General features: G+C 46.8%; 1 protein-coding gene across 3 annotated transcripts in view; it reads left to right on the forward strand.

Annotated features, from left to right (window-relative positions):
* The window catches only part of TRIM67 (tripartite motif containing 67), a 48,306-nt gene that overhangs the window by 18,922 nt on the left and 4,062 nt on the right, over positions 1-25,322 (forward strand). For 2 of the 3 annotated variants that reach the window (XM_062211372.1, XM_062211375.1), the window contains 7 exons: positions 9,426-9,521; positions 17,273-17,395; positions 18,299-18,409; positions 19,440-19,599; positions 21,572-21,717; positions 23,146-23,284; positions 24,763-25,066. In XM_062211372.1, coding sequence (XP_062067356.1) covers positions 9,426-9,521; positions 17,273-17,395; positions 18,299-18,409; positions 19,440-19,599; positions 21,572-21,717; positions 23,146-23,284; positions 24,763-25,066 — 1,079 coding nt within the window. The remainder of the gene's footprint in view (positions 1-9,425; positions 9,522-17,272; positions 17,396-18,298; positions 18,410-19,439; positions 19,600-21,571; positions 21,718-23,145; positions 23,285-24,762; positions 25,067-25,322) is intronic. The other variant, XM_062211374.1, reaches the window with a different exon arrangement.

Below are 25,322 nucleotides of genomic sequence, written 5' to 3' on the forward strand. Positions count from 1 at the left end.
TGAGTGGACAAGTGAGGATATATCTCACAAAATAGATCTTCAACTAGGCACCATATATGGGGAGGACCATGCCAGTTGCTGGGCTCTGAGCTTAGAGGTGACACCCACTGAATAAATCCCACATGACTTCATTGAGCATGTGGTCTTCTGAAACAGCAGGCATTGAACAGTTTAATGACCACACGTGAAATGAGCTTTAAAAAAGGGTAAATTCAATTGCCAAGTGTGATAGGCTAAATGATGACCTCCAAGAATGTCCACATTCTAATCCCTGGGACCCAGGAATGTTCCCTAACATAGAAAAGGGAACTTTGCAGATTGGTGAAGTTAAAGATCTTGAGGTAAGGAAATGATGCTGGGTCTCTCAGCGGAGTCAACACAAGAGGCAGCAGGATCAGAGTTAGCAGTAGATGTGAGGCTGGCGCCGTGGCTCAACAGGCTAATCCTCCGCCTAGCGGCGCTGGCACACCGGGTTCTAGTCCCGGTCGGGGCACTGGATTCTGTCCCAGTTGCCCCTCTTCCAGGCAGCTCTCTGCTGTGGCCCGGGAGTGCAGTGGAGGATGGTCCAAGTGCTTGTGGCCCTGCACCCGCATGGGAGACCAGGAGAAGCACCTGGCTCCTGCCTTCGGATCAGCACGGTGTGCCGGCCGCAAAGCGCCGGCCACGGCGGCCATTGGAGGGTGAACCAATGGTAAAGGAAGACCTTTCTCTCTGTCTCTCTGTCTCTCTCTCACTGTCCACTCTGCCTGTCAAAAAAAAAAGGCAGTAGATGTGAGGATGGGAGCAAGATATCTCAGTCCATGTAGGCTGCTATAACAAAATGCCATCGACTGTGTGGCACAAAAACTACAGAAATGTATTTCTCACAGTTCTGGAGACTGGAAGTCCAAGGTCAAGGCACTAGCAGATTCAGCATCTGGCGGGGACCTCTGGTTTCCTAATATATAGATAGTACCTTCTTCCTGTGTCCTTACATGGTAGAAGGAGTGAAGGGGCTCTCTGAGCTCTCGCTCTCTCTCTCTCTCTCTTTTAAAGATTCATTTATTTATTTGAAAGGCACACACAGAGAGAGAGAGAGAGAGAGAGAGAGAGAGATCAAGAAATCTTCTATATACTGGCTTGCTCCCCAAATGGCTCAAATGACTGCAATGGCCGAGGCTAGTCTGGGCTGAAGCCAGAAACCTGGAGCTTCATTTGGGTCTCCAATATGGAGAGCAGGGACTCAAGTACTTGAGCTTCTATTGCTGCCTTCCCAAGTGCATTAGGAGGGAGCTAGATTGGTGCTCCAATATGGGATGCCAGCACAGCAGGTGGCAACCTAGCTCACTGCACCGTAACACTGGCCTCTGGAGCCTGTTTTATAAGGCATCAATTTCATTTATGAGGGCTGCATGCTAATGACCTAATCATCCCTAAAGACTCCACCTCCTAATACCATTACCTTGGGAGTCAAGATTCAACGTAAGATTTGAGAGGCCAGCACTGTGGCTCAGTAGATTAATCCTCCGCCTGTGGCACCAGCATCCCATTTGAGCACCAGTTCCCGGCTGCTCCAGTTCCCATCCAGCTCTCCGATATGGCCTAGAAAGCAGAAGATGACCCAAGTCCTTGGGCCCCTACACCCGCAGGGGAGACCCGGAAGCAGCTTTTGGCTCCTGGTTTTGGATCAGCTCAACTCCAGCTGTTGTGGCCATTTGGGAAGTGAACAAGCAGATGGAAGACCTTTGTCTCTGTCTCTCCCTCTCACTGTTTGTACTCTCTCAAATAAATAAACAAAATCTTAAAAAAAAAAAGAATTTGAGGGGGACACCAGTCATTTAGACCATAGCAGCAAGGATTGAGTGATGTGAGGAAAGAACCACAAACTAAAGAAAGCAGGTGACCTCCAGAAACCCCCTTACCTGGAGGCAGATTCTCCCTTGGTGCCTCCAGAAGGAATCAGCTCTGCTGACTCAGCTCTGGGAGACTCTCTTTAGACTGATGGCCTAGGAACTGTAAGATAACAAGCTTATGTTGTTTTAGGCTGATGAGTTTATGGTGACTTGTTAGAGCAGTGGTAGCAAACTAATAGATGGTCCTGACCTACAATACTTGGACTTAACAATTTCTCAACTTTATAATAGTGCAAAAGTGGTATGCATGCAATATCCACACTTCAAATTTTGAGTTTAATATTCAACACTTTATTATAAAAAAGGCTTTGTGTTAGGTGATTTGCCCAAATGTAGATTCACATAAGTGCTCTGAGCATGTTTAAGGTGGACTAAGTTAAGCTATGATGTTTGGCAAGTTAGGTGTATTAAATGCATTTTTTAAAATTTATTTGACAGATGAGTTAGACAGTGAGAGAAGGACAGAGAGAAAGGTCTTCCTTCTGTTGGTTCACCCCCCAAAATGGCCACTATGGCCAGAACTACACCGATCCAAAGCCAGGAGCCAGGTGCTTCTTCCTGGTCTCCCATGTGGGTGCAGGGCCCAAGCACCTGGGCCACCCTCCACTGCCTTCCTGGGCCACAGCAGAGAGCTGGACTAGAAGAGGAGCAACTGAGACTAGAACCCAGTGCCCATATGGGATGCCGGCGCCACAGGCAGAGGATTAACCAAGTGAGCCACGGCGCCGCCCCTAAATGCATTTTGGACTCATGGTATTTTCAACGAATGATGGGTTTATTGGGAGATACATGTTTTAAGTCCAGGATCAATGTATACCATTAGAATCCATGACAGAATGGGTCTGGGGACTTAAGGAAAGGTCGATCCTCTCAGAATATTATCTTACTTTGCACCAGCCCTGGATGGGGGCAGTGAAAGGTGGTAGTGTCTTCAGAGATAATGGATTCTTCTGTGTTGACAGAGCTATGGCAGTGGCCTCCCTGTAGAGGTTCAGGAGGTTGGAAGCTGCTTTGCTGTGTTGAACAGACTATTGGATCAGCATATAACAAGCACCATTCAAATTCATCTCTCGTCTTTATCAGCTCTGTAACTCTAACACAGGGAGCCAGTGGACAGAGGCTCATCTTCTGAGCTGCTTTGCTTCATGGGATCCCCAACTCTGAGCAGCCACTGAAGAGAGAGGCTGCCTGGGTCAATCCCGGCTCCCAGGTCTACCAAAGACCCTTTCTTCTGGCAGAGATCCCTGTAGCCTGTAACCCTCAGGCCAACCAGGCAGGGGCCTGCCCCCCTCGATGCATCCCTCAGCAAACACTAAGCTGATCTCTCCCTCTATGGACTCCTGTTCAGGGGCCCACCCTTCTCCACCATTCCTCTCAGGACAATTTCTTGTACCACAGGGAGCAAAGTCTCTACACCTTGTCCCTTAGAGATGGGAACTGGAACCTGGGAGCTAACTGGGAAGGGGGACACCTGTGTGGGTTTGGGAATCCAGGAGGCATGGCTGCCACTACCTCATGGGGGAGGGGTCTGTTCCAAGTTTCCCTCTCAGGCCCTGCTTGGTCCTATTCTTTCCTTGCCCCCAGGACTTTCATGTCCCTGCCTCATTTTCTGTCCCCATAGGTTGTCTTCAAGGACTCTGCGGTTTCCTACTTTGCCTTCTAGGCTCAGGACTGTTGCCACATCTGCTTTAATCATAAGGGCAATCAAGGCTCAGCCCCACAGCTCCAAGATCTGATTTAAGCTGTCATATTACCAGGCTCTTGGAGCCCAAGGCTGGCAGTTCAGAGAAAACTAGAAAACAAATTGGTCTTTGCTGGCTGGAGCAGGGTTCTTGCAACTGTTGGCAGGGTACTCAGCAGGGCCTGTGGGGGGACCCTCCAGTGTTCAGACAGAGACAGGGAGTAGGGGGCTTTGGAAGTTCTATCTAGTGTGACTACACTTGGGCCAGATCAACAGTAGCGGTTAACCTGGAAATAGTTAAATCCCAGAGGTGGTGAAAAGCATGTCAGTGCACAGGGTAGGATCAGACTGCCGGTGCCCAGCACCATGCGGCTCTTTGTGCCCCAGAAACAGTGGGTGGGGAATGACCACATGGCCATTTCATTTATGCCAGGTGTGTGAGAGGATTGAGAACTGAATAGCTCGAGGGAATTAAACAAAATCTAGAGCTAAATCAATTCTCTGACACAAGTATTTATGGAACACATTCCATGTGTCAGGCCCCACGCTGCTTACTGCATGGTATATGGAGTTGCTCAAGGCAGTGCCTGTGGGTTTGGCGTCAGGGCACAGGACAGGGAGCTGATGCAGCTCTCCGGACCAGTTCTGTAAGGACAGCGGGATGTGTCTTGAAGCCAGACCTTGTTCCGGGAGTTCAAAGGACATACTTCATTTGGGGAGAGCAACAAAAGCTTCAAGGGGAGGGGGCATTTGAGATCAATGGGATGATAACAGACAACAATGGGCAAAGCAGTAGAGGGAGACCATCCAAGGCAGAAAGGACAGCAAAAACCAAGGCAGGGAGGAGGACAGAATGGGGCTGTCTGATGGATCCAGAGTGAAGGGTGGAGACCACATGGAGAGGCTGGGAGGTAATGCTGGAGAGGGCAGGAACATAAAGAGCTTTGGGTCCTGAGCTAAGTAGCTGGACCTTGGCTCTGTGGGGAGGGGAGGACATTGTGGAGTGGAGAAATGATGTGACCAGGAGATTATTTGGATAGGCAGAATTCACTTACCTGGAGTAATCTTTAAGCAGCGGTCATCAAGTACTTGGACACAGTCTCCACCAGGTCCTAAGACCTGCCATTTGTGGGGGCTGTGATTCTGTTGGGAGCCTTGCCTATTCTAGTTTAGCAGTACAGGTTATAGTGCCCAAAAGGAGAATATCATGGATGATAAATGTTTCTTCAAACATTAGTGAGTGCTGTTAACTGCACTCAAATAGCTAGACAATGTATTATCAAGGGTCTTACTTCTCTGTGCCCTTCAAGCAATAGTTTGGACAGTCATGTACCACAGTCTCTAGCACTTTCAGATTCAAAGAAGAATGGCTTTTAGGAGCTATGTGATCTTGGACAAGGTCACAGATACCCTTTAAGTGAAAGGAAAGTGTCTACAACCCTTTCTGAGTGTTAGCTGTCAGCAGGCATGCTAATCTGCATGTTTGTACTTCACTGCTCCTTTACAGGTAAACATTTTAAAAATGCTTCTCACTTTTTAAAAAATTTATTTAAAATTTATTTGAAAAGCAGAGTGATTTTGCCCATCCAATGGAACTTTCCTAGATACACATTTTACTAGAAACTCAGCTTCCTTGTGTGTAAAATGAGAGAATATGGATATTATCATTTTAAGTTTCTTTGTCTTTAACATCCTGTACTTTCCTGGGTAATCCTAACACTACAGAACAGAGACCATTTCACATGGGTAGGATCTGGGGTGGAGGTGAGGGCCATTGTGGACTTGATAGGACATCTCTCAACAGTACCTGGCCTTCACACTGCCCATCAAGGCCAGCAAATCAGGGCACAGGAGACCTCAGGCGGCTGAACACATTGTTGGCCCTGGTACAATCAGTCGTACTCAAAAGACCTCTCCAGATGGGTCTAATGAGGCAACAGAAGGGAATCCAGGTGGAGAGCCTGGTGGCCAGAAGCAGTGTCCACCAAGCTATTAGACGTTTCTCCTTTCAACCGGGCATCTGCCTGAGGTCACAGATCTCCTTCAAAACCACTCTCTTATTGGGTCCTTTGCTAAGCTCCTTGTCTTTTCTCCAAGGAGGAAGCAGGTCAGCAGGCTGTGGGGAGGGTTGGGCTGCCAGGAGGCCAATGTTGGCTGGGCAGAACCACGTTGGCCCCTGGTGTTGGACAGATGGCACGTGCCCCTCACTTACCCAGCCTCTTAAGTAGAGGCAAGATTGTCTCCTACTCAGGGAAGATGAAGGCAGGGTGATGGATCTACTGGGATCTATCCCATTCAGCATGCAGCTCTAGGCAAGTTCTCGTTTTGCTTTTTATTTAGCCAAGGAGTATTTTTTTGAGCACCTCTTTTGTATTGCACTATTGGCTAGGAATAGAGACAAAAGAAAAAGGCCATCAAGACATATAGAAATCAGTGAATTGTACACCCCCTCTTAGGGAGATGCAATGGACCGAATGTTTGTGTGCCCCCAAAACTCTTATGTTGAAGCTCTAATCCTCAACATGCTATTAGGAGGTGAGGCCATTAGGAGGTAATTAGATTTAGATGAGGTCATGAGGGTGGAGGCCCCATGATTAATGCCCTTACTGCAGGGTCTTATCCACCCGTACAAGGATGGACTGGGCCTGAGGAAAGGTAAGTGCCTCTTGCCCGTTCCTCAGCCTCCCAATCCCAGAGACAATCAGACACAGCGGTGAGCCAAGTCAAGCAGGGATTCATTTATTTCGCACGTAACAGAGCCTTTTATAGAACAAAGCTGCAGAGTCATTGGGGCAGGGCATAAGGACCAACCAATCACTTAAAAGGTCATTTTATGGGGCGATTTCTATGGGACTAGCCATATGTCTATACACTTGCTATCAGTTGTTGTCATCCCCTTGATGTTGCGCAGCCAATCAGCTTTGGTGGTAAACAAGTTTGAGTTCCACCCACCTTACTTCCTCTCGGTGCCATCTTTGAATTGCCTCGTGTAACTAATTTCCCCACACTTACAAAAAGAGGAAGAGAGAGCAGAGATCTGTCTGCATGCATGTACCAAGGAAAGGCCATGTGAGGACCTAACCAGGAATAGGGCCCTCACCAGGAGCTAAGCCATGCTGACACACTCAACTCAGACTTCCAGCCTCTAGAAGTGTGAGAAGTAAATGTTCCTTGTTTAAGACACTGTGGTATTCTGTTATAGCAGCAGCGCTGACTGACACAGAAAGGACCAGGCCCAGCTTCAGTGGGGATAGGGCTGCTATTCTTTTCCAAACACTGGAAAACTTCACTTTGAAAATCCCTGTGATTAAAGATGCTCCTCAGGGCCTGTGAGTAAGCCTGACAGCTCAGTTTCCTTTCAAGCAAAAGTATCTTGGGATGGGTTGAGTTGTCTCACTGCCCTGTACCCCTCAGAGGATGGGTGTAATGGCCTGTGCTCTCTTCTGGTCACATGTGGTAATTGAAACCTAAATTAAGTATCACCCCCTCAGTCACATTAGCCGCCATTGCAGTGCTCAGGAGCCACTCGTGGCTAGTGGCTACCATATTGAATGGAGCAGGACATAGAACTCTGTTGTTGTGGCTTTAAGTCCTATTGGATGTCTTATTGCATGAAACTGGCGATAGATGAAGGTCCACCCTGAGTGAGCAATGGAAGGAAGGAGCCTATGCTAGCTGAGGTAGGGATGGGGATGGCAAAGCCCAAGGAGTAAGGAAAAGCCTCAGTGTGGAGTTCCTAGCTCTCTTTGAGCAGGACAGAGCCCAAACCTTGACCTTACCTTGACTGTTGGTGCTCTTCAGTCCCAAGGGTTCTTGCTTCTCCTTCCACATATCTCCCTGTGTCTTCTCATCTACCCCATAGCTTTATTGGCCATCTCTTCCAGAGATGTTCAGCTGAGGCTGCATTGGTACAGTCTGGTGGCTTTCAAACTGCATCAGAACCCCTGCAGGGCTTTGTTAAAATACGGATTCCTGGGCTTCACCCCAGCTTGTGTCAGCAGATCTGAGGTAGAGCCAGAGAGGGCTGCTGCTGCTGTTGGTCCTGGGACTACACTTGGAGAGCCACTGGTGTGGTTTAAGAATCACACTCAGCAGCAGGAGTTGCACAGTGGGTCAAGCTGCCATTTGAGATGCAGGATCAGTTCAAGTCCCGGCTACTTCCCTTCCAATCCAGCGTCCTGCTGATGCATTTGGGAAGGCAGAATATGGTCCAAGTACTTAGGTCCCTGACACTCACGTGGGAAACTGAGATGGAGATTGGGGCTCCTGGCTTCATCCTGGCCTAGCCCTGGCTGTTGCAGCTTTTTGAAGAGTGAACCAGTGGATGGAACATTGATCTCTCTGTAACTCTCCCTTCCCCCTTCACTTTGCCTTTCAAATAAATAATTTTTAAAAGCTTATTGTATTTTTTTTTAAAAATCACATTTATTGACTCATTCATTCAACAGATATTTATTTGGTGCTACGATGTGCCAGGTGCTCTTCCAGTGCCGGGATATGGCTGTGACCATGCAGGCAAAGTCCCTGTCCTAGGTGACTTACATTCTAGGGACAGGAGACAGTAAACAAATGCTCTGGGCCAGACGATGAGGATGTGATTGAGAAGAAAGATGCCAGGGGAGTGGAAAGGGCTGATTTACAGGGTTGTGAGGACCTCACTGACAAGGTGACGTCTGAGCAGAGACCTGAAGAAAGTGGTGTAGGGAAAGGGAGATCCCGACTTTTCTGGTTCTGTTTTGTTCTACCTTCAGGTTTTTACTTTGAAAAATAAGAGTCAAGGGCACGCATCTGGTGGTTAAGAGGCCTGCATCCCATTTGGGAGAGTTCTGGTTCATTGCCCTCCTCTGGGTCCTGATTTCACTGTCTTGCTGATCCAGACCCTTTGAGGCAGCAGTGATGGCCTCAGTAATTGGGTTCCTGCCAACCAAGTGGGAGACCTGGATTGAGTTCCCAGTTCCCAACTTAGTTTTCCCCTCAGCCCCAGTTGTGGGCATTTGAGGAGTGAATCAGCAGACAGGAATTCATTCACATTCTCTCTCTCCTCTCTCACTCCCCCTCCTCTCTTCCTCCCTCTCTTTCTCCCCTCTATCTCTCAAATAGAAAAAAAAAATTTAAACAAAAAAAAAATCAGTCATGTGAGTCATGTTAAAAATCAAAGTCACCATTCTACTCAATAGCTAGGCTATAAAGGCCAGTTTTGACCATGTGAATGTGGTTAGAATCATGATGCCAAAGGTCATAGGCTGGAGCTCATCCTGCAGGGACAGCTTTGTACCCAGCAGCTGGCACTCAGGCTTCATCAGTCCCCTCTAGGGGTGACACACTTCTCTGAGGGGTCCCAAGGGCTCAAAGGACTGGCACTAGGAGCTTGCGTCTCCTTCTATACCATGCCTTGGGATATTCAGTTCACAGGCCTCTTCCTGCACATCCTGACCCCAGGCCAAAAGGCAACTATGTAGATGGAATGGAAAGTGCTTATCCTGGAGTCTGGAATGTTTGGAAGCACTGACTGATGAGAGATAGAGCAACTGCAGGAATAGAAGGGCCAGGTAGAGCTAAGGGCTCTGTCTGTCTTCCTCTGGGCTCTGTGTACATCAGGGGCAGGACTGTTGGCATCAATTAATCAGGGAGTGCTCCTCACCACTAACCAGTGTTGGAGTCGAGATAGGCCAGTAAATACTTACCTGCTGCTGCTGGAAACCTCAGCATCTATTGGAGGGACCAGGAGTCAGTGGCAGGACTGTTTATGTGTGGGATCAGTTCCATCCCCTCCTACAAGCTGTTCTGATAGAGTGCAAATTGTGTGCCTTTAGTGCCTACTTCCTGTTTTTAATATGTGACATCTCTTTCAGGCACAACTATCTCAGGCCTTAAATGGAGTTTCAGATAAGGCGAAAGAAGCAAAGGAGTTTCTCGTTCAGCTCAAGAACATCCTGCAGCAGATCCAGGTGAGCACAGTTCTGGCATTGGAGGCACATCCAGTGTAGACAGTTTGCGAAATATTTCAAGTAGCAAAAAGAAAGGAAACATCATGTGGCAAGTATTTTACAGTGATGAACATTAGAAGGCTAATGTGTCCTACTGTATGACCTTGGATGCTAAAATTTCACATTCAAATACGTGTCCAACATATGTGACATCTGATATGGAAAAGGAGTCTTATCCAAAGACAATTAGAGAGAATCATATAATGGAGACATAGAAAGATGGGATCTACCACTCTACATGGCGACTTGGCCATAGGGCCCCATGTAGTATCTGTGTATGGTGCCTTTGTATCTAAATACGCCCATGTAACCAAGGCATCAAAATATAAATGTGTCGTGCACTAAGTAATGTATTGACTAAGCACCTGTGAACCCAACACAGGATCAATGAGGCACAGTCTCTGGCATCAGGGAGCTCTGTCCATAGCAGGGGGAGAGCGCACATGTGTGCTGCTGTGTGAATGCGCACATGGAGAGGAACTACTTCTGCAGACAAGGGACCCGTCCATAAAGCATTCCAATACTGGATGGATAAAAGGAGTTGAGGACCTTTAAATTCTTTTTTTTTAAGATTTATTTTTTTATTTGAAAGGCAGAGTTACAGAGGGATATATATAGAGAGATATAGAGATAGATACATAGAGAGAGTTCTCCCACTGGTTCAATCCCCAAATGGCTACATTGGCCAGGGCTGGACCAGGCCAAAGCTAAGAGCCAGGAGCTTCATCCTGTCTGGGTGCAGGAGCCCAAGTACTTGGGCCATCTTCTGCTGCTTTTCCAGGAACAGTATCAGGGAGCTGGATTGGAAGTGGAGCAGCTGGGACATGAACCGGTACCTATATGGGATGCCAGCACTACAAGCAGTGACTTAACCTGCTGTGCTATAGCACTGACCCTCTTGAATTCTTAATCAGCCTATAAAAACCATTTTTCCAAACAAGTTAAAAGTGCAGACATCAGCCATGGAGCATTAAAAAATTTTCTTTTTTATTTTATTTGGGAGTCAGAGAGAGACAGAGACTGACAGAGAAAGAGCCATCCAATGTTTCACTCCCCAAATGTCCTTAACAGCGACACCTGGGCCAGGCCAAAATCAGGAGCTGGGAATTCAATCCAGGTCTCTCACATGGGTGGCCAGGACTAAAGTATTTGAGCTATCATGTGCTGCCTCCCAGGGTGCAGCAGGAAACTGGAATCAGGATTCACATGCAGGCACCCCCAACAGTGGCTTAGGTGCTGTTCCAAACACCCACTAACAGGGCATTGAAGCCATGATATTTTCAATGTCTCACAGATATGAGAAGCATTAGTCTCCCAGGGCTATCATAATAAAATGCTAGGAACTGGTGACTTGAGCAACAGAAAGTCATTGTCGGATAGTTCTGGATTCTAGAAGTCCAGGATCAAGGTGTCAGTGGGGCTCCTGTGAGGCCTCTCGTGTTGACTCACAGAGGCCACCCCTCTCTGTGTCTTCACAAGGTTTTCTCTCTGTGTCTGTGTCCTGATTTCCTCTTCCTTTGAGGGTACCTGTCATATTAGATTAGGGTCCACCCAAATTACCTCATTTAACCTAAGGCCCTGTCTCCGGCAGGATGTTCTGTCTGGTGGCCGTGGCCATGTCCCACTCTACTCCAGTGACTCTTAACACTAAGGCAGTTCAGGAGAAAGCAACAAGTTTTCTCTACAAAAGGATTTTTCAAGGGGCTTGGCAGGTTCCAAATGATTCTGATCACAAATACCTGAAGGACTGGGCAAGAGAAGAATTAAAAAAAAACCAAAAAGTGCCGCCAAAGAGGATACAGTCTGGATGATGATCACTCAAGGAAATGGGTAGCTCAAGGAATTAGAAAAAACAGGTGCTTTAGCAAAATCTTAACTGTAGCATCATTCTGAAGGATTTTCAAAGTCTCCATGTGTTTTGTTGAGTTGAGGCTTAACAATGGGCAGCTCAAAGCCAAGTTGAACCATTTGTATGTACAGTACTTGAGTAAACTATCAGAAAATGAGCCTGGTGTATTGCAAAGTGCAAAAAAAAATTAAGCATATCAAAACAATTGCCTTAGCACTGAAAAACATACAGTTTCAGGATAGCAGTTTTGGATGTATCAACAGTTTTTTGTTTTGTTTTGTTTTGTTTGTTTGCCCATTTGCAACAAATGGGCAGCTAGCACATGAAAACATTCTCAAGTCAGTTAATCACCAAGGAAATACAAATCAAAACCACAGTGGTATTGTACATCACTTCCACTACCATGGCTATAATTAGGGAAATAATAAACGTTGGGAAGATGTGGAGAAATGGAAGCCCCATTGCTGATGAGAATGTAAAATGTATGCAGCCTTGGAAAACAGACTACCAGTGCCTCTAGAGTTAAACATGGAGTTACTGTATGGGTTAGCAATTCTATTCTTAGACCTATAACCAAGAGAACTGAATACATGTATAGGGGCTGGCATTATAGTATAGTGGGTAAACTCATTGCCTGCAATGCCTTCATCTCATATGGGAGTTGGTTCAACTCCCAGCTGCTCCACTTTTGACCCAACTCCCTTTTCCCAGACTGGGAAAAGCAGTGGAAGATGGACCACGTATTTGGGCCCCCACCACGCACATGGGAGGCCTGGATGAAGCTTCTGGCTGCTGGCTTCAGCCTAGCCCAGCACTGGCTTTTGCAGCCATCTGGGAAGTGAACTAGCAGATAAAAGATCTCTCTCTCTCTCTGACTTTCAAAATAAATACAGAAATCTTTAAAAAAGAAACATGACTATAAAAAAAACTTGTACATGAATATTCATAGCACTATTCATAATGTAGAAATAATCAAAAGATTCATCAACTGATATGTGGACAAATCATGGCATATTAATACAATAAGATTTTATTTGGCAATAAAAAGGGATGCAAACTGATGGATATAGATGAACCTTGATAACATTGTTAAGTTAAAAAAAACAGTCACAAAAGATCCCTTATTAAGTAATTCCATTTATATGAAATATACAGAATGGGTAGAAAGATTAAAGGTTGTCCATGGCTGTGGATGGGACGGAGAGTAACTGCTAATAGATATGGGGTTTCCTTTCAGGGTCATGAAAATATGCTAATTAGATTATGGTGTTGGTTGCACAACTCCATGAATATATTCAAATATGTTGAATTACACATTTAAATGAATGGGATATGGATTATATATCCACATTTTAAAAAGCATTATTAGATGCAAGCCTGGACATATTCTGACCTCAGGAGATACTCTGGAACTTTCTTGAACAACCCTTCTGCATTACTCTCAGGGTTACTAAGGGATGTCCCTCAGACGTGGCATGGCTTGATCTCCAAAAAGATCCCTGGGAATGTAGATGTAGCTCTCTGTTAGATAAGAGGGAGAAACTTCATGAACAGACTGAAACACTTACCAAAAATAAGAGGGAAGTCTTTAGGCAACTTCTGGATAAAATTTCGGTGATTATCTTAACATCTACATGTAAAGAAGTAAAAAACAAATGGTTAAGGAAGCTCTTCCATCCATTAGATTCTCTTCCAGTGACAGGGTGAAAAAGGAGAGAATTTGAAGACTATATCAGAGACGAATATATCACAACTCAAGCTGACTTCTGAACACTTTTGTAAAATGAAAACTTATAAAACACAATTAACTTAGTTTTCCCTTGGAGAAGACGCTGGAATTGGCAGTCCTACAAACTGAAGTCCTCTGTTCATCAACAGAAGAGAGCTAAGATGCTAACCCATGAATTATGTCTAGCCCCTGAAAGATGACAGAATTTGACAGAATGAATTCAGTATCTGTGCCAGACTGTGTGTCAGAGAGGTAGATCAGTTGATGACTAGAATTCGTTCTCATTGCCTCAGAGCCCACAGGACAAAGTGATTCTGAGTGCTCTCCCATGGGAATAAGCCACTTAAGCCACTAATATACAGTGCTTGCTTGAACCCATTTTCTGTTTTACATTTCTATATTAGTCAACCTATTACAGCAATGATCTGGCAATCAGGAGAAATATTTGTGAGCAGTTCCTGAACAAAGGCTACTTTGGAAACAGTTGTTTTCTGTGTGTAGCATGCTCCACATGTATACTCAAATACAGGCTGTCTAGTAAGTCTACAATCTTAAGAATAAAAAATAACCCTTTATGAGGTGTAGAAGATGGTGGTTTGATGTTTTTAGCAGTGATATACAGAGAAGTCTTAAGCAACATTTGTGGTTTGAATCTCCAAGATGCAAATATTAGTCTCCAAGAAAACCTAAGCTGGGGGGCAGTGCTCTGGCATAGCAGGTAAAACTGCTACCTGCAGCGCCGGCATCCCATATGGGTGCCAGTTTAAGTCCTGGTTGCTCCTCTTCCAGTCCAGCTCTCTGCTATGGCCTGGGAAGGCAGTGGAGGATGGCCCAAGTGCTTGGGCCCCTGCACCCGCATGGGAGACCTGAAAGAAGCTCCTGGCTCCTGGCTTTGGACTGGTTCAGCTCTGGCCATTGTGGCCGTCTGCGGAGTGAACCAATGGATGGAAGACCTCTCTTTCTGCCTCTGCCTCTCTGTGATTCTGCCTTTCAAAGAAAGAAAGAAATCTTTAAAAAAAAAATAAAAAAAAACCTAAGCTGGAATTTGTTGTTTTGAGTTTTAAAATAAATAAAACACTGAAAAAATGAATTCTTATTTTCTAGAGGCCAAGATTAATGTAATGTGCTTCATTTTCATGCTCTGATTATTCCTTCTGAACCATAGGCCAGGTCTTGTTGTTTAGCCAAAGAGAAGATTTTTTTTTTTTTAGCAATTTCTTTTCGGGTATGCATCCGCAGTCATTAAGAACAGCTGAGGCAAGCACTTGGCACAGCACTTGATGCTTGGGTTGCCCACATCCCATATTGGAGCCCCTGGGTTCAAGTCCTGGCTCTGCTTCCAATCCAGCATTCCTGCAGTGCACTCCCTGGAAGGCAGCAGGTAATGGCTCAAGTGCCTGGGCCCCTGCCACCCTCGTGGGAGGCCCAGATTGAGTTCTGGGCTCCTGTCTTTGGCCTGGCCCAGCTGTGACTGTTGAGGGCATTTGGGAGTAAACCAGCGGATAAAAGATATCTCTCTTTCCCCCTTTCTCTCTCTTTCTCTGCCTTTAAGTAAATTTTAAAAATCTAACAAGGAAAATAGAACTGATTATGAAACACCTTTTCTTCCTCATGAAGTGGTCTCGATCAGTTTTCTAGTTTAGACAACAGATCACTTTTACAGGTATTTCCTGCAAGCTGTACTCCAGTTGGAATGTTAAATTTTTGCTGTTAATTTTAAGATATTTAATGTTTAGGTATTTGAGCTACAATAAGCCCATCACTTAATATTGCGAAGTTTTTTTAAGTGTAAAAATTTTGTAGCATAAGTGGCTAAGGCTATTTATTATATAACAATTTTATTGCCCTGTATCATTCTCCCCTTTTTAAAATTTGCCATCGTGTTAGAAGCTTTAGACCATCCTACAAGCATTGCTGTGGGCCTGCCTGCAGAGACTGGTGACTTGCTGGAAATCAAGGAAAGCAGTGTATTTGCTATTTGTATTATTTCGGTCACTGCAGCAGACACGATTATGAGAGGCAGAGACTCATGCATTTATGGAATAAGTAAGAAAGACGATGGTAAAGACAAATGGAATCGGGGCTGGTGTTATGGAGCAATGGTTTAAGCCGCTGCCTGTGACACTGGCATCCCATATGAATCTGGGCTGCTCTACTTGCGATCCCGCTCCCTACCACTACACCTGGAAGAGGAGTGGAGGATGAGCCAAGTACTAGGACCCCTGCCACCCATGTGGGAGACCTGGATGAAGTTCCAGACTTCTGGATTTGGCCCGACACAGCCCCAGCTGTTGTGGCCATTTGGGGAGTGAACAAACAGATGGAAGATCCCTGCTCCTCCGGCTCCTTGTAACTCTGCCTTTCAGATAAAAATCTTTTTAAAAAATAAACAAAGGGAATCATTCCAAATCTACCTGAAAACAACTGGATTATATAAAATAAGATCTAAAGAGGATTAAAAACATATTTTCACTCTGCCAAACTAGAAATTATCATAGGCCGTTTGCTTGCTTGAGTCAGGCATTTGCATTTGAGATAGTATGTCAGGATTAAATTAAATTTACTATTTTTGTTTACTGAAAACATTAAAGCACTTTGGCCACTCTTAATTGTATTTTTAGAAAGTGTTATACTGTGTCTTATGGCTTTAAGTTAATATATTAATAGTAATCTGAGTTAATATTAAAGGAAAGAGTATTGCCCCTTAATACAATTACCAGTAAAAAATCAGGGAGGGGCAGGCATTTGGCACTGCAGTTAGCTTGCTGCTTGGGATGCTCACACCCGGTATCGGAATACCTAGCAAGAGTCCCGGCTCCTCCGCTTCCGATCCAGCTTCCTGCTAACGTGCATTCTGGGGGAAAGCAGATGATGACTCAAGCACTTGGGTTCCTGCCACCCAACCGGAAGATGTGGGTTGAGTTCCAGCCTCCTCACTTCTTCCTGGCACTGCCCTGGCTGTTGTGGGCATCTGGCGAGTTAGCGAGTCAGTCAGTGGTTAGAAGCCCTCTCTCTGTTTACATGTCTCTCTCTTACTACCTTTCCAAAACTAAACAAAAAACAGGAAATAAGTAAGTTTTAAAAATGTTTTAAGGCCCTGTCTCCAAATATAATCACATTCTGAGATACTGGAGGTGAACCCTTCAACGTAGCAATTTCAGGGCACATAATTTTCAGCCCGTAACGTGAGCTCTGAATACACATTGTCCTTAGAGATCCAGAAGGATTTATCTTTTTCTAAAACTCAGACCCTGTAGTCTGAGCACTTTTCCATTTCTTTTCTTTTCTTTTTTTTTTTTTTTTCCTGGTCATAAAAAGCAAACGTAAGGGTTACAGGAATTTTGTAAAGTAAGGAAAAATAGAATGAAGAAAAGGCCCACCAATATCCCACTACCTGAGGTAAACCCTTCCACCATTTTGACATGTGTTGTTCCATTACATTAGTGACACACACAAACACACACACACAGTATGTATGGGATTATGCTGTGCACATCTTGCTCCCTGCCTGTTTTCCTCCCTAATGGTCTTTGCTGAGCACTTCCTATGGCATTAAAAGTGCTCAGGTTTGAATGACTACAGGCAGCTCCATGATACAGACACGCTGAAATTCACAGTGCACTCCCCCAATTCACATTTATTTTTATTGCTTTTAAATATTTATTTTATTTATTTGAAAGACAGTTACAGAGAGAGAGAGAGACAGACAGACAGACAGGTCTTCTATCCACTGGTTCACTCCCCAAATGACTGCAATGGCCAGAGCTGAGCTGATCCAAAGCCAGGAGCCAGGAGCTTCTTCCAAGTCTCCCATACGGATGCAGGGGCCCAAGCCCTTGTGCCATCTTCTACTGCTTTCCCAGGCCATAGCAGAGAGCTGGATGGGAACTGGAGCAGCCGGGACTCGAACCAGCACCCATATGGGATGCCAGCGCTGCAGGCTGGGGCTTTAACCTGCTGCACCACAGCCCCAACCCCCAAATCACATTTATATTGCTTCCAACTTAACAACTTGTAGGCAACCCTGGGATGAAATTCTCCATTCTCTGAAATACTTAATTGTGGGTAGCACTCACCAGATTCCGTCGTCTTCTCCCTAAAGCTCTCTGCTTCTCCCCACCCCTCTACCCCCAGGAAAATGGCCTGGACTATGAAGCCTGCTTGGTGGCTCAGTGTGATGCTCTGGTTGATGCTTTGACTCGGCAGAAAGCCAAGCTTCTCACCAAGGTGACTAAAGAGAGAGAGCACAAAATGAAGGTAGGCACCTGAGTGAGCAGCACATCTAACCCCTGGTACATCCTCCACATCCAGCGAGGGGTCCACCAGGCAACAGGCACTGGGTGAATCCGCATTGAGTGAATCAGTGAACGAGGCAAGGAAGGCTAACCCAGCTGGTTCCGTAACACTCCCGTGACTTGACAGAAGCCAGCCCACAACCTGTACCCTACTGCTTGCAAGTTAGAAGTCCACCTTCTCTAAGCGCTTCTTTCTTTCTAAGGGACTCCTCGTTTTATATTGTAGGACAGAAGTGACCAATCGTATTGAAAAGGCCTGGCTCTGCTCAGGTCTCCCGTTCTTCAGGTTCTGTCTGATGTCTCATGTGTGTAATCATATGTGCGCGCGCACACACACACACACACACTCCATGCACACTGAGAACCTTCCTCGGGCAGAGGCCTATGAACACTATGAAATCGTTAAGAACTGTTATTGTCTGAAGAGCTCCATCTATACTAGAGACTTTCCCAACTGCACTAGAAAATATTACTTTGAAATAAAGAAGAAATGAGAATTGGAGAGGACTCCTGGTTTATAAAGGAAGTGGCTAAGGCCATTGAGTTACCATGACCACCAGCTGGTCCAAAGTGACCTGTTGAACTCTCCTCTAGAGAGAAGTTCAGATGTTGTCCTTTCTCTGCATTACTGCTCAAAGGTTAGGAAGTGGACAGTGTTGGGTGTTGTGGCCTTGCATGCCGGGGAGCATCTTCATTTACTCCCCAGTAAAAAGGACACCCGGAGCTTAGGAAGGAGTGGGTGCAAGTTGGTCCAGGTAGCACCATCTCTTCAGCGCTGCCTACGCAGTGGATCTGTGACTGTCAATGCAGCCTGGCTGCTCCTCCTCTGATGGGCTAGTTGCTTAGAGGAAACTTCCCATTGCAGATGGTTTGGGACCAGATCAATCACTGCACACTGAAGCTGCGCCAGTCCACAGGGCTGATGGAGTACTGCCTGGAGGTGATCAAGGAGAATGACGCCTCTGGGTTCCTGCAGGTGAGCCAGCTCCGCCAAGGACACAGGGCTTCCTCCAACTCCACCACCACTCCCTAACCTAGCTCAAGTTTTAGGAGAGAGTCTTCCTTGCCTTGGAGTTGAGTAGATCCACCTTTGCTCAGTGATTTCAGAAGACCTAGATTTTTACCCTGGCTCTGATTCTCACTAGCTGTGACCCTAATTTCACATCAATCTTTTAAACATCTTCCCCACAAACAGGAAAGGACCATCTTTGCCAAACAAGCTGGATAGAAGAGAATGGCAGATCCTTCATGGCCCCTTCCCTCACTGGGCAGAATTCTGCAGAGTTGGTCAGTGACCAGTTGTCCACAGAGACAGCTTAGCCTTCTAGGAGTCATCTCGCCAGCATTCAGGCTGACTCGGGGTCATGAGTAGCTCTCAGAACGTGGCAACGACTCAGCTACGTCTATGGGGGAAATGAGGAATCCTCTTGATTATTCCCTAAGCGGGGAGCATGGGATCTGGGCTCTGCAGGGACAAACGCAAGTGTCTGATAAGCAGGACTTTCCAGCAAGAATGTCGTGTAGTCAGAGTTTGGAACAGAAGCTACAGAACAACTTGGAGGAGACACACCAGTGGGGAACAGGCTTCCAAACTCTGTAGATGTGATATTACCTTTCTTCAGGCCCTGGGACAAACTCCTAGTATGTTTCACTTTGCAAAATACTACATCTAACAAAACAGACATAATGAAAGGTACTTATGTATATTTTAGAAAAGCATCATTTACTTCACGGAGGGGTTTGGCCCAATGTCTTTAAATAGAAAGTGCTGCTTTATATTTAACATGATTGTAAATTTCAAATATGATGGGAACAATGAAATGCATTTTTGTACCATCAGTGTTGCAAGAGCAGGGGCCATGTTATGTCTGCCATGACTTGAGAGCACACACAGTGCAGCCCATCCAGGCTCTGAGCCTGGACAAAGCTCCCACCCCTCCCTCACCACTGGCTGCAGAGTTTTCCCTTTGTAGATTGAAACTTTAAACTCTGTGCTTCCCTTTAAGATCTCAGATGCTCTGATCAAGCGTGTGCAGGTGTCTCAGGAACAGTGGGTCAAAGGAGCCCTGGAGCCCAAAGTGTCTGCAGAGTTCGACCTGACCTTGGACAGCGAGCCGCTGCTGCAGGCCATCCACCAGCTGGACTTCATTCAGATGAAATGTAGGGGTGAGCCGTGGTTGGCCCCAGTTCAGTCAGTGCTTCTTTCCAAAGAGGCATCCAGTCTGAGGGGGCAGCTTGGTGCCATTGGAGGCCTGTGACACACAGAGTGTGGCAGAGTGGGAGGGGAGGGATGCTGGAGTTACAGGCCTAGGTTCAAGAGCTGGCTCAGCCATCTCTGACTGTGTGAGCTGGAGTAGAAACACCCCATCTGAGCTTTCTCATTTGCAAAGCAAGGATCATTTACTCATTTAGAGACACTTTGAGAGTGTCCACCATTCACCTGGTGCTCTGGAGGCAGCAGGAAACAAGTCTACAAACTCCCACCTGAAAGTAAGCTTCTATCCTAGAGAAGGAAATAATATGCAAACAAATCGATGATATAATGTCTGGCAGTGGCAGGTGTTATGAAGAAAAAGCAGAAGAAGTGGGCAGCAGCGGATATTGGAGGGTGCATTGCATTATAAAGTGGGGAAGAAAAAGAGGACGAGTAGGAGGGGTGGGGAGAAGGAGACATCATCTAGGGGAACAACATTGCAGGCAGCAGAGGGATGGCAAATGCAAAGGCCCTAAGGCAGGAATAAGTTTTCTGTGTCCAAGAAGAGCCAGGTCATAGGTAAGAGCAGAATGAATGAGGTGAGGATAGCAGGAGGTGGCTTCTGGAGCCAGAGGGGCACACAGCAAAGGATTATATCAAGTTTGTACAACTTGCCTTGGTTATAACATTTGCAAGTGATGGCCAGAAGCAGAGTCCTGTTCTATGTGCTGTCTCTCCAGCGATGCCCGGGAACATTCCAGAGGGGGAATAAAGCTGCTTGGCTTTTTGTGGACTGAGGGCTACACCTGCAGAATCTGTGAATTCAGGAAGTCCTCACCTGCAGAATACGTGGCCATTTTTAAACAAAAGGAAAAACTAGCCTCTTCCACATCCTCCTGCTTACTCCCATACAGTTTGCACCTTGGGTGAGGTTTGGAAACACCACCTGCCCCGGGGTGTGAATGAGACACAGTCCTGCAGCGTGGTGCCAGTGCCCAGGGCAGAGGGAGCCTGGACTGGTGGGGGAGCTGCAACAGAGTGGGAGGGATTGCCCTGGGGAGTGGAGGTGTGGTGGAGGAGGCTTGGGGCTGCTCCACACACTCCTGGCAGATAGGATTTCAGGGCTGAGAGAGGAAGCAGGGAGCGGAGCAGCGAAGGCCAGGGAACAGAGATAGGACTGCTAGAATTTGCCAACTGACAGTCAGCCCTGGGACCGAGTCCACCATCAAGTCAGGGGCTTCACCCAGCTAAATCATCCGTTAAACCTGAAAGAAAGCATCCTAATTCTCAGAGCCACATTGAAATACGTAGTTTTTACAAAGCTAATGTTGCCATTTTCACCCAAAGAGTAAAAAAAAAAAAAAAAAAAAAAAAAAAGAGGAGAATATATCTATTTCTAAAATCTATTGAGCCTGCATTGAGCTGAAAAAAAATATTTTTCCTACTCTCACCATAATAGAGAGATTCCCATCCCTACACGCTTGAGTTGACTGTCCAGTACTCTGAGGTTGCTTCTCTTGCCCAGATCTGGTTCTTTGACTTTTTCAATGCTTCCAGCCAAAGGCCCCCATTCCCAGGCCTGGCTCTCACTTGACTGGTGGCCCTGCAGAGAGGGTCTGCACAGGCTGGGCGGCCCCTGGAACGTGGACCCTGTTGGAACTCATGTGCTTCTCACAGATCGTAGGGTCAAAACCAGTGCTTTTCAGTAGGAAAGAGGATGTGTTTCCTTAAGGTTACAGGCTGAGGGATAGGCCCATCTGCATGGCCCGCTGGGATTCCAGGACATTCTCCAGACCTGAGAAGTGCACAGAGTGGGAGTGACCACATAGGTGGCCAGGGGCAGAAATGAGCCTCCTTACCCTGTGCAATGAGGGTGATGTGGGGAATTTGCTGGGGCCGTGGGGGGCACCATGCACTAACCCGAGTGAGTTCATGTCACCACAGTGCCGCCCGTCCCCCTGCTGCAGCTCGAGAAGTGCTGCACCCGCAACAACAGTGTCACCCTGGCCTGGAGGATGCCACCCTTCACCCACAGCCCTGTGGATGGCTACATCCTGGAGCTGGATGACGGCGATGGGGGCCAGTTCCGGGTGAGCTTGCTGCTCGTTTGAGGGGTCCAGGTCAGGAGGCCAAAAGTGAAACGACCTGTGGGGCTGCCCTTAGCCCTGATTCCACCTCGAGAGAGCATTGGCTGCAAGGACAAAGAGGACTGGCCATCCTGGGTTGGTGGGATATGGGGCTTCCCTACCCAGGGCTGGATCTGGCCAGAGCCTGCAGGCAGAGGAGTCCATTGTATAGAATATTCCAGATCACTTTGCTGTGGGACTAGGGAAGAGCTCAGAGAAAGTACCACCTACATGCACCTCCTTCCCCAGTTATCCCCAACCCTAGTTGAGTCTTTAATGCTTCCTCACACACTCTCTCCTCACTCAGTGACACATTTCCTTAACAGATTTTGTCACACCTTGGCCTATCTGTTTCACTCATTATTTCACCTGTTTGAAGAGTTACATGCATCTGGAGAAGAGGAAGCCTTCTCTGGCCCTCACGCCCCTGGCAAGGCACAGGGTGTGCAGAGCTGTTGAATGGCTGTTGAATTGGGTGACAATCTACATCCATGCTTGATGACTGCTGTGGGACAATGAAGTCTCTTAGTGAGCCTGACATGCATCTTCTAGAAACCCTGGGACAGCTCTCCTCTCCAACCCAGACCCTAATAGAGCACTATCTTGAGATTCCACACAGGGGATTCATGGTGGATGTGGATACCACGGAGCATAAACTGTCCCATTTCAGATCAAGAAGACTCGTAAAGACTCATGCCAAGAAACCATTGCCATCATAAAAACTCCTGCCTTTCTTCTCCTGAGGAGTTGTACCCATTTACTAAACCTTGCTGCAGGTCAACATGCCTTTAGTTTCTCTCAAAGGGATGTATGTACATGGTGTTTCATTTTTTTTGTTTAAAAAATATAAGAATATAAGAGTTGGGAAAATAGCTGTATTGGTACTCCCTGTCTGCATATATAATGCCTGGCACACAGCTACTATTGATATCTTAGGATAATAAGTGAAACAAATGGAGCACAAAGTAAACCCCTAGAGAAGAAACTTTGGGGTCCAATGCAGAAGTGCCCACCACTCTAGGAAAACAGAAACCCTAGGAGGGCCAAGGAGAAGATACTGATCTCAGGGCAGGAAGAATGGGGAGTGGATGTCCCCAGGGGCTCCAGGGTCTAACCTTAGCAGAGATAGGACATTCCTGAGTGGTGCCCCAGTTGACTGCTAATGTGTAGTCCCTGCCTGCCTAGGGTCCATCCCCTACAACTGTATACCTCTGAGCTTCATGGCAGAGGAGCTGGGCAGCTGATAGGAAGGGCTTTTTGCCCAGTTTGGACAATGTCTATGTCCTGGCCACAACTTACTGGGATTTCTCTTGCTTAGTAATTTCTACTGGGACAATAGCATCTTTAATATCAATGTGTTCCCAGCAACTGTGTGTCTTTCCTGTCTTTCAGGAAGTGTACGTTGGCAAGGAGACCCTGTGTACAATTGATGGTCTTCACTTCAACAGCACCTACAACGCCAGGGTCAAAGCTTTCAACTCCTCTGGCGTTGGGCCTTACAGCAAAACCGTTGTCCTGCAGACATCCGATGGTGAGCACCAGAGTCTTTTAGTAGCCCAGATGGCCATCTACAGAAGCCATGACAACCGGGTGGTATTGGGCATGGCCATGTTCTCCAAGGCGTGCACTACTGGGACTGTGGGTGGGCTCACAAAGTACCAAAGTGGGCTCCCAGGTCCAACCCACATTTTATCCTTTAGACCAGTGAAAAGCTATCAGCTGCTTAAGATGGGGGTGGAGGGACTGGAGGCAAAGAGGGGCCAGATAAGGTGCATCCACGTGTTGCCAGCCTTGTCCCTACTCCTTGCCCACATCCTCCTCCCTGCAAGCCACAATAGAAACAAACATCCCCCCACTCCATTTTGCTAGAAGGGGGGCTAATTGTGGAGTGGCTCAGGAGACCCAAACTTGTGTTTCTGAAGGGCTGAGCGGGGAGCAGAGAAGAATGCCACCTGGCTGTCAGGGTGGGGACACACTGGTCCCTCGACTAGAGCCTTTCTTGCAGTAGGAATACATCCCTCAGATACCCAGCACAGCAATGCAGAACTGATGGTTTATACACTCAACTGCATGCTTTATAGATTTTAGACAATGAAAGCCCATGACTATTCAGTGGAAATTTAATCATCTAAGTCCTTAGCGAGGAGTGATGATATAAATAAAAACCACATACAAAGACAGGCCTGCTACATGTGGCATTGCCCAGCAAGGTTACAGGGGCAATGCTTCCTACTCCCTGCTGGTTCTAAGGACAGTGCTAACCCTGCATTTCTTGTCATCCTTTAGTCCAGTGTATCTTCTGATTGCCATGAGAAAAACACGACACACCTGTGTGGTCTTCCAGGGGCCAAGAAGAATGAACCAGAGCAGACAAAGGTGTCAAAGGGCTGCTAGGGCTGCTTTTCTGAAAATGGTGTGGCTCGCAGACTCATGTTATACACCCTGCAATGTTCACTAGCTTTCTGCCACTAGAACTGTTCAGCCTAGAGAAGGGCCATCCTTCCCATGTGTGTTATAGTCATAGTGTTGGAGTAAAAGCCTCACTTTCCACAACCTGTGGGATTTGGTGAGCAGAAAGGGGTGATACCTGATGAGCTGCAAATTGAGCTTGGCCATATCGCTTTACCTCTGAATGGCTTAAGCCTCCCGCCCCTGAAGTGAGTCCTGATGTCTACTTCCTCCTTAACTTATAACAGTATTTGAACATTGGGAAGGAAAGGTGTTAGAAACCAAGACTCTGACATGCATCTAGATTTGAGGCTTTGAGGCCTGAATGTCTGTGGTCCTCAGCTAGTGTAGTTCATGAGGCTGGGAACTTGGGTGAGCACAGAGCAGGCAGTGAGCATGTGCATGTGAGTGTATACATGCCTGCACACCTGTGTGGTAATCACACAGGAAGACGATTCAATGCTGGGCGTCTTCTTTCTGAATTGAGTGAGTCTGTGTCTCGGTGCTTAGACTATGAGTGAATTCTATCACCTGACCCTGCTGCTCTTCCTTCTTTTCCAGTGGCCTGGTTCACATTTGACCCTAACTCTGGGCACCGGGACATCATTTTATCCAATGACAACCAGACAGCCACTTGCAGCAGCTACGATGATCGAGTGGTGCTAGGCACAGCTGCCTTCTCCAAGGGCGTGCACTACTGGGAGCTGCACGTGGACCGGTATGACAACCACCCCGATCCTGCCTTCGGAGTGGCCAGGGCCAGCGTGGTCAAGGACATGATGCTGGGCAAGGACGACAAGGCCTGGGCCATGTACGTGGACAACAACCGCAGCTGGTTCATGCACTGCAACTCCCACACGAACAGGTGCGCACAGCCCTGCCCTGTCCTCTGTTTATGAATGAGGATCCTGTAGGACAGGGTCCCTCCTGCCATCCCCAGGCCAGACACTGGGAAGGGTGGAGGTGTTTTCAGCCACTTTGGTCTCCAGTTTCCAGGTGGCTTTGATGCTGAACAGGTAGAAGTGATCATTTACCTGTAGCCCAAATGAGAGTGTATAATGAAGACTAAAACAGCACCAGCCCAAGGAGGAATTCTGCTGGATACCTTGCTAGTGGCTTTC

This window comes from Lepus europaeus, chromosome 14, assembly GCF_033115175.1.
Source record: "Lepus europaeus isolate LE1 chromosome 14, mLepTim1.pri, whole genome shotgun sequence".
NCBI lineage: Eukaryota > Metazoa > Chordata > Mammalia > Lagomorpha > Leporidae > Lepus > Lepus europaeus.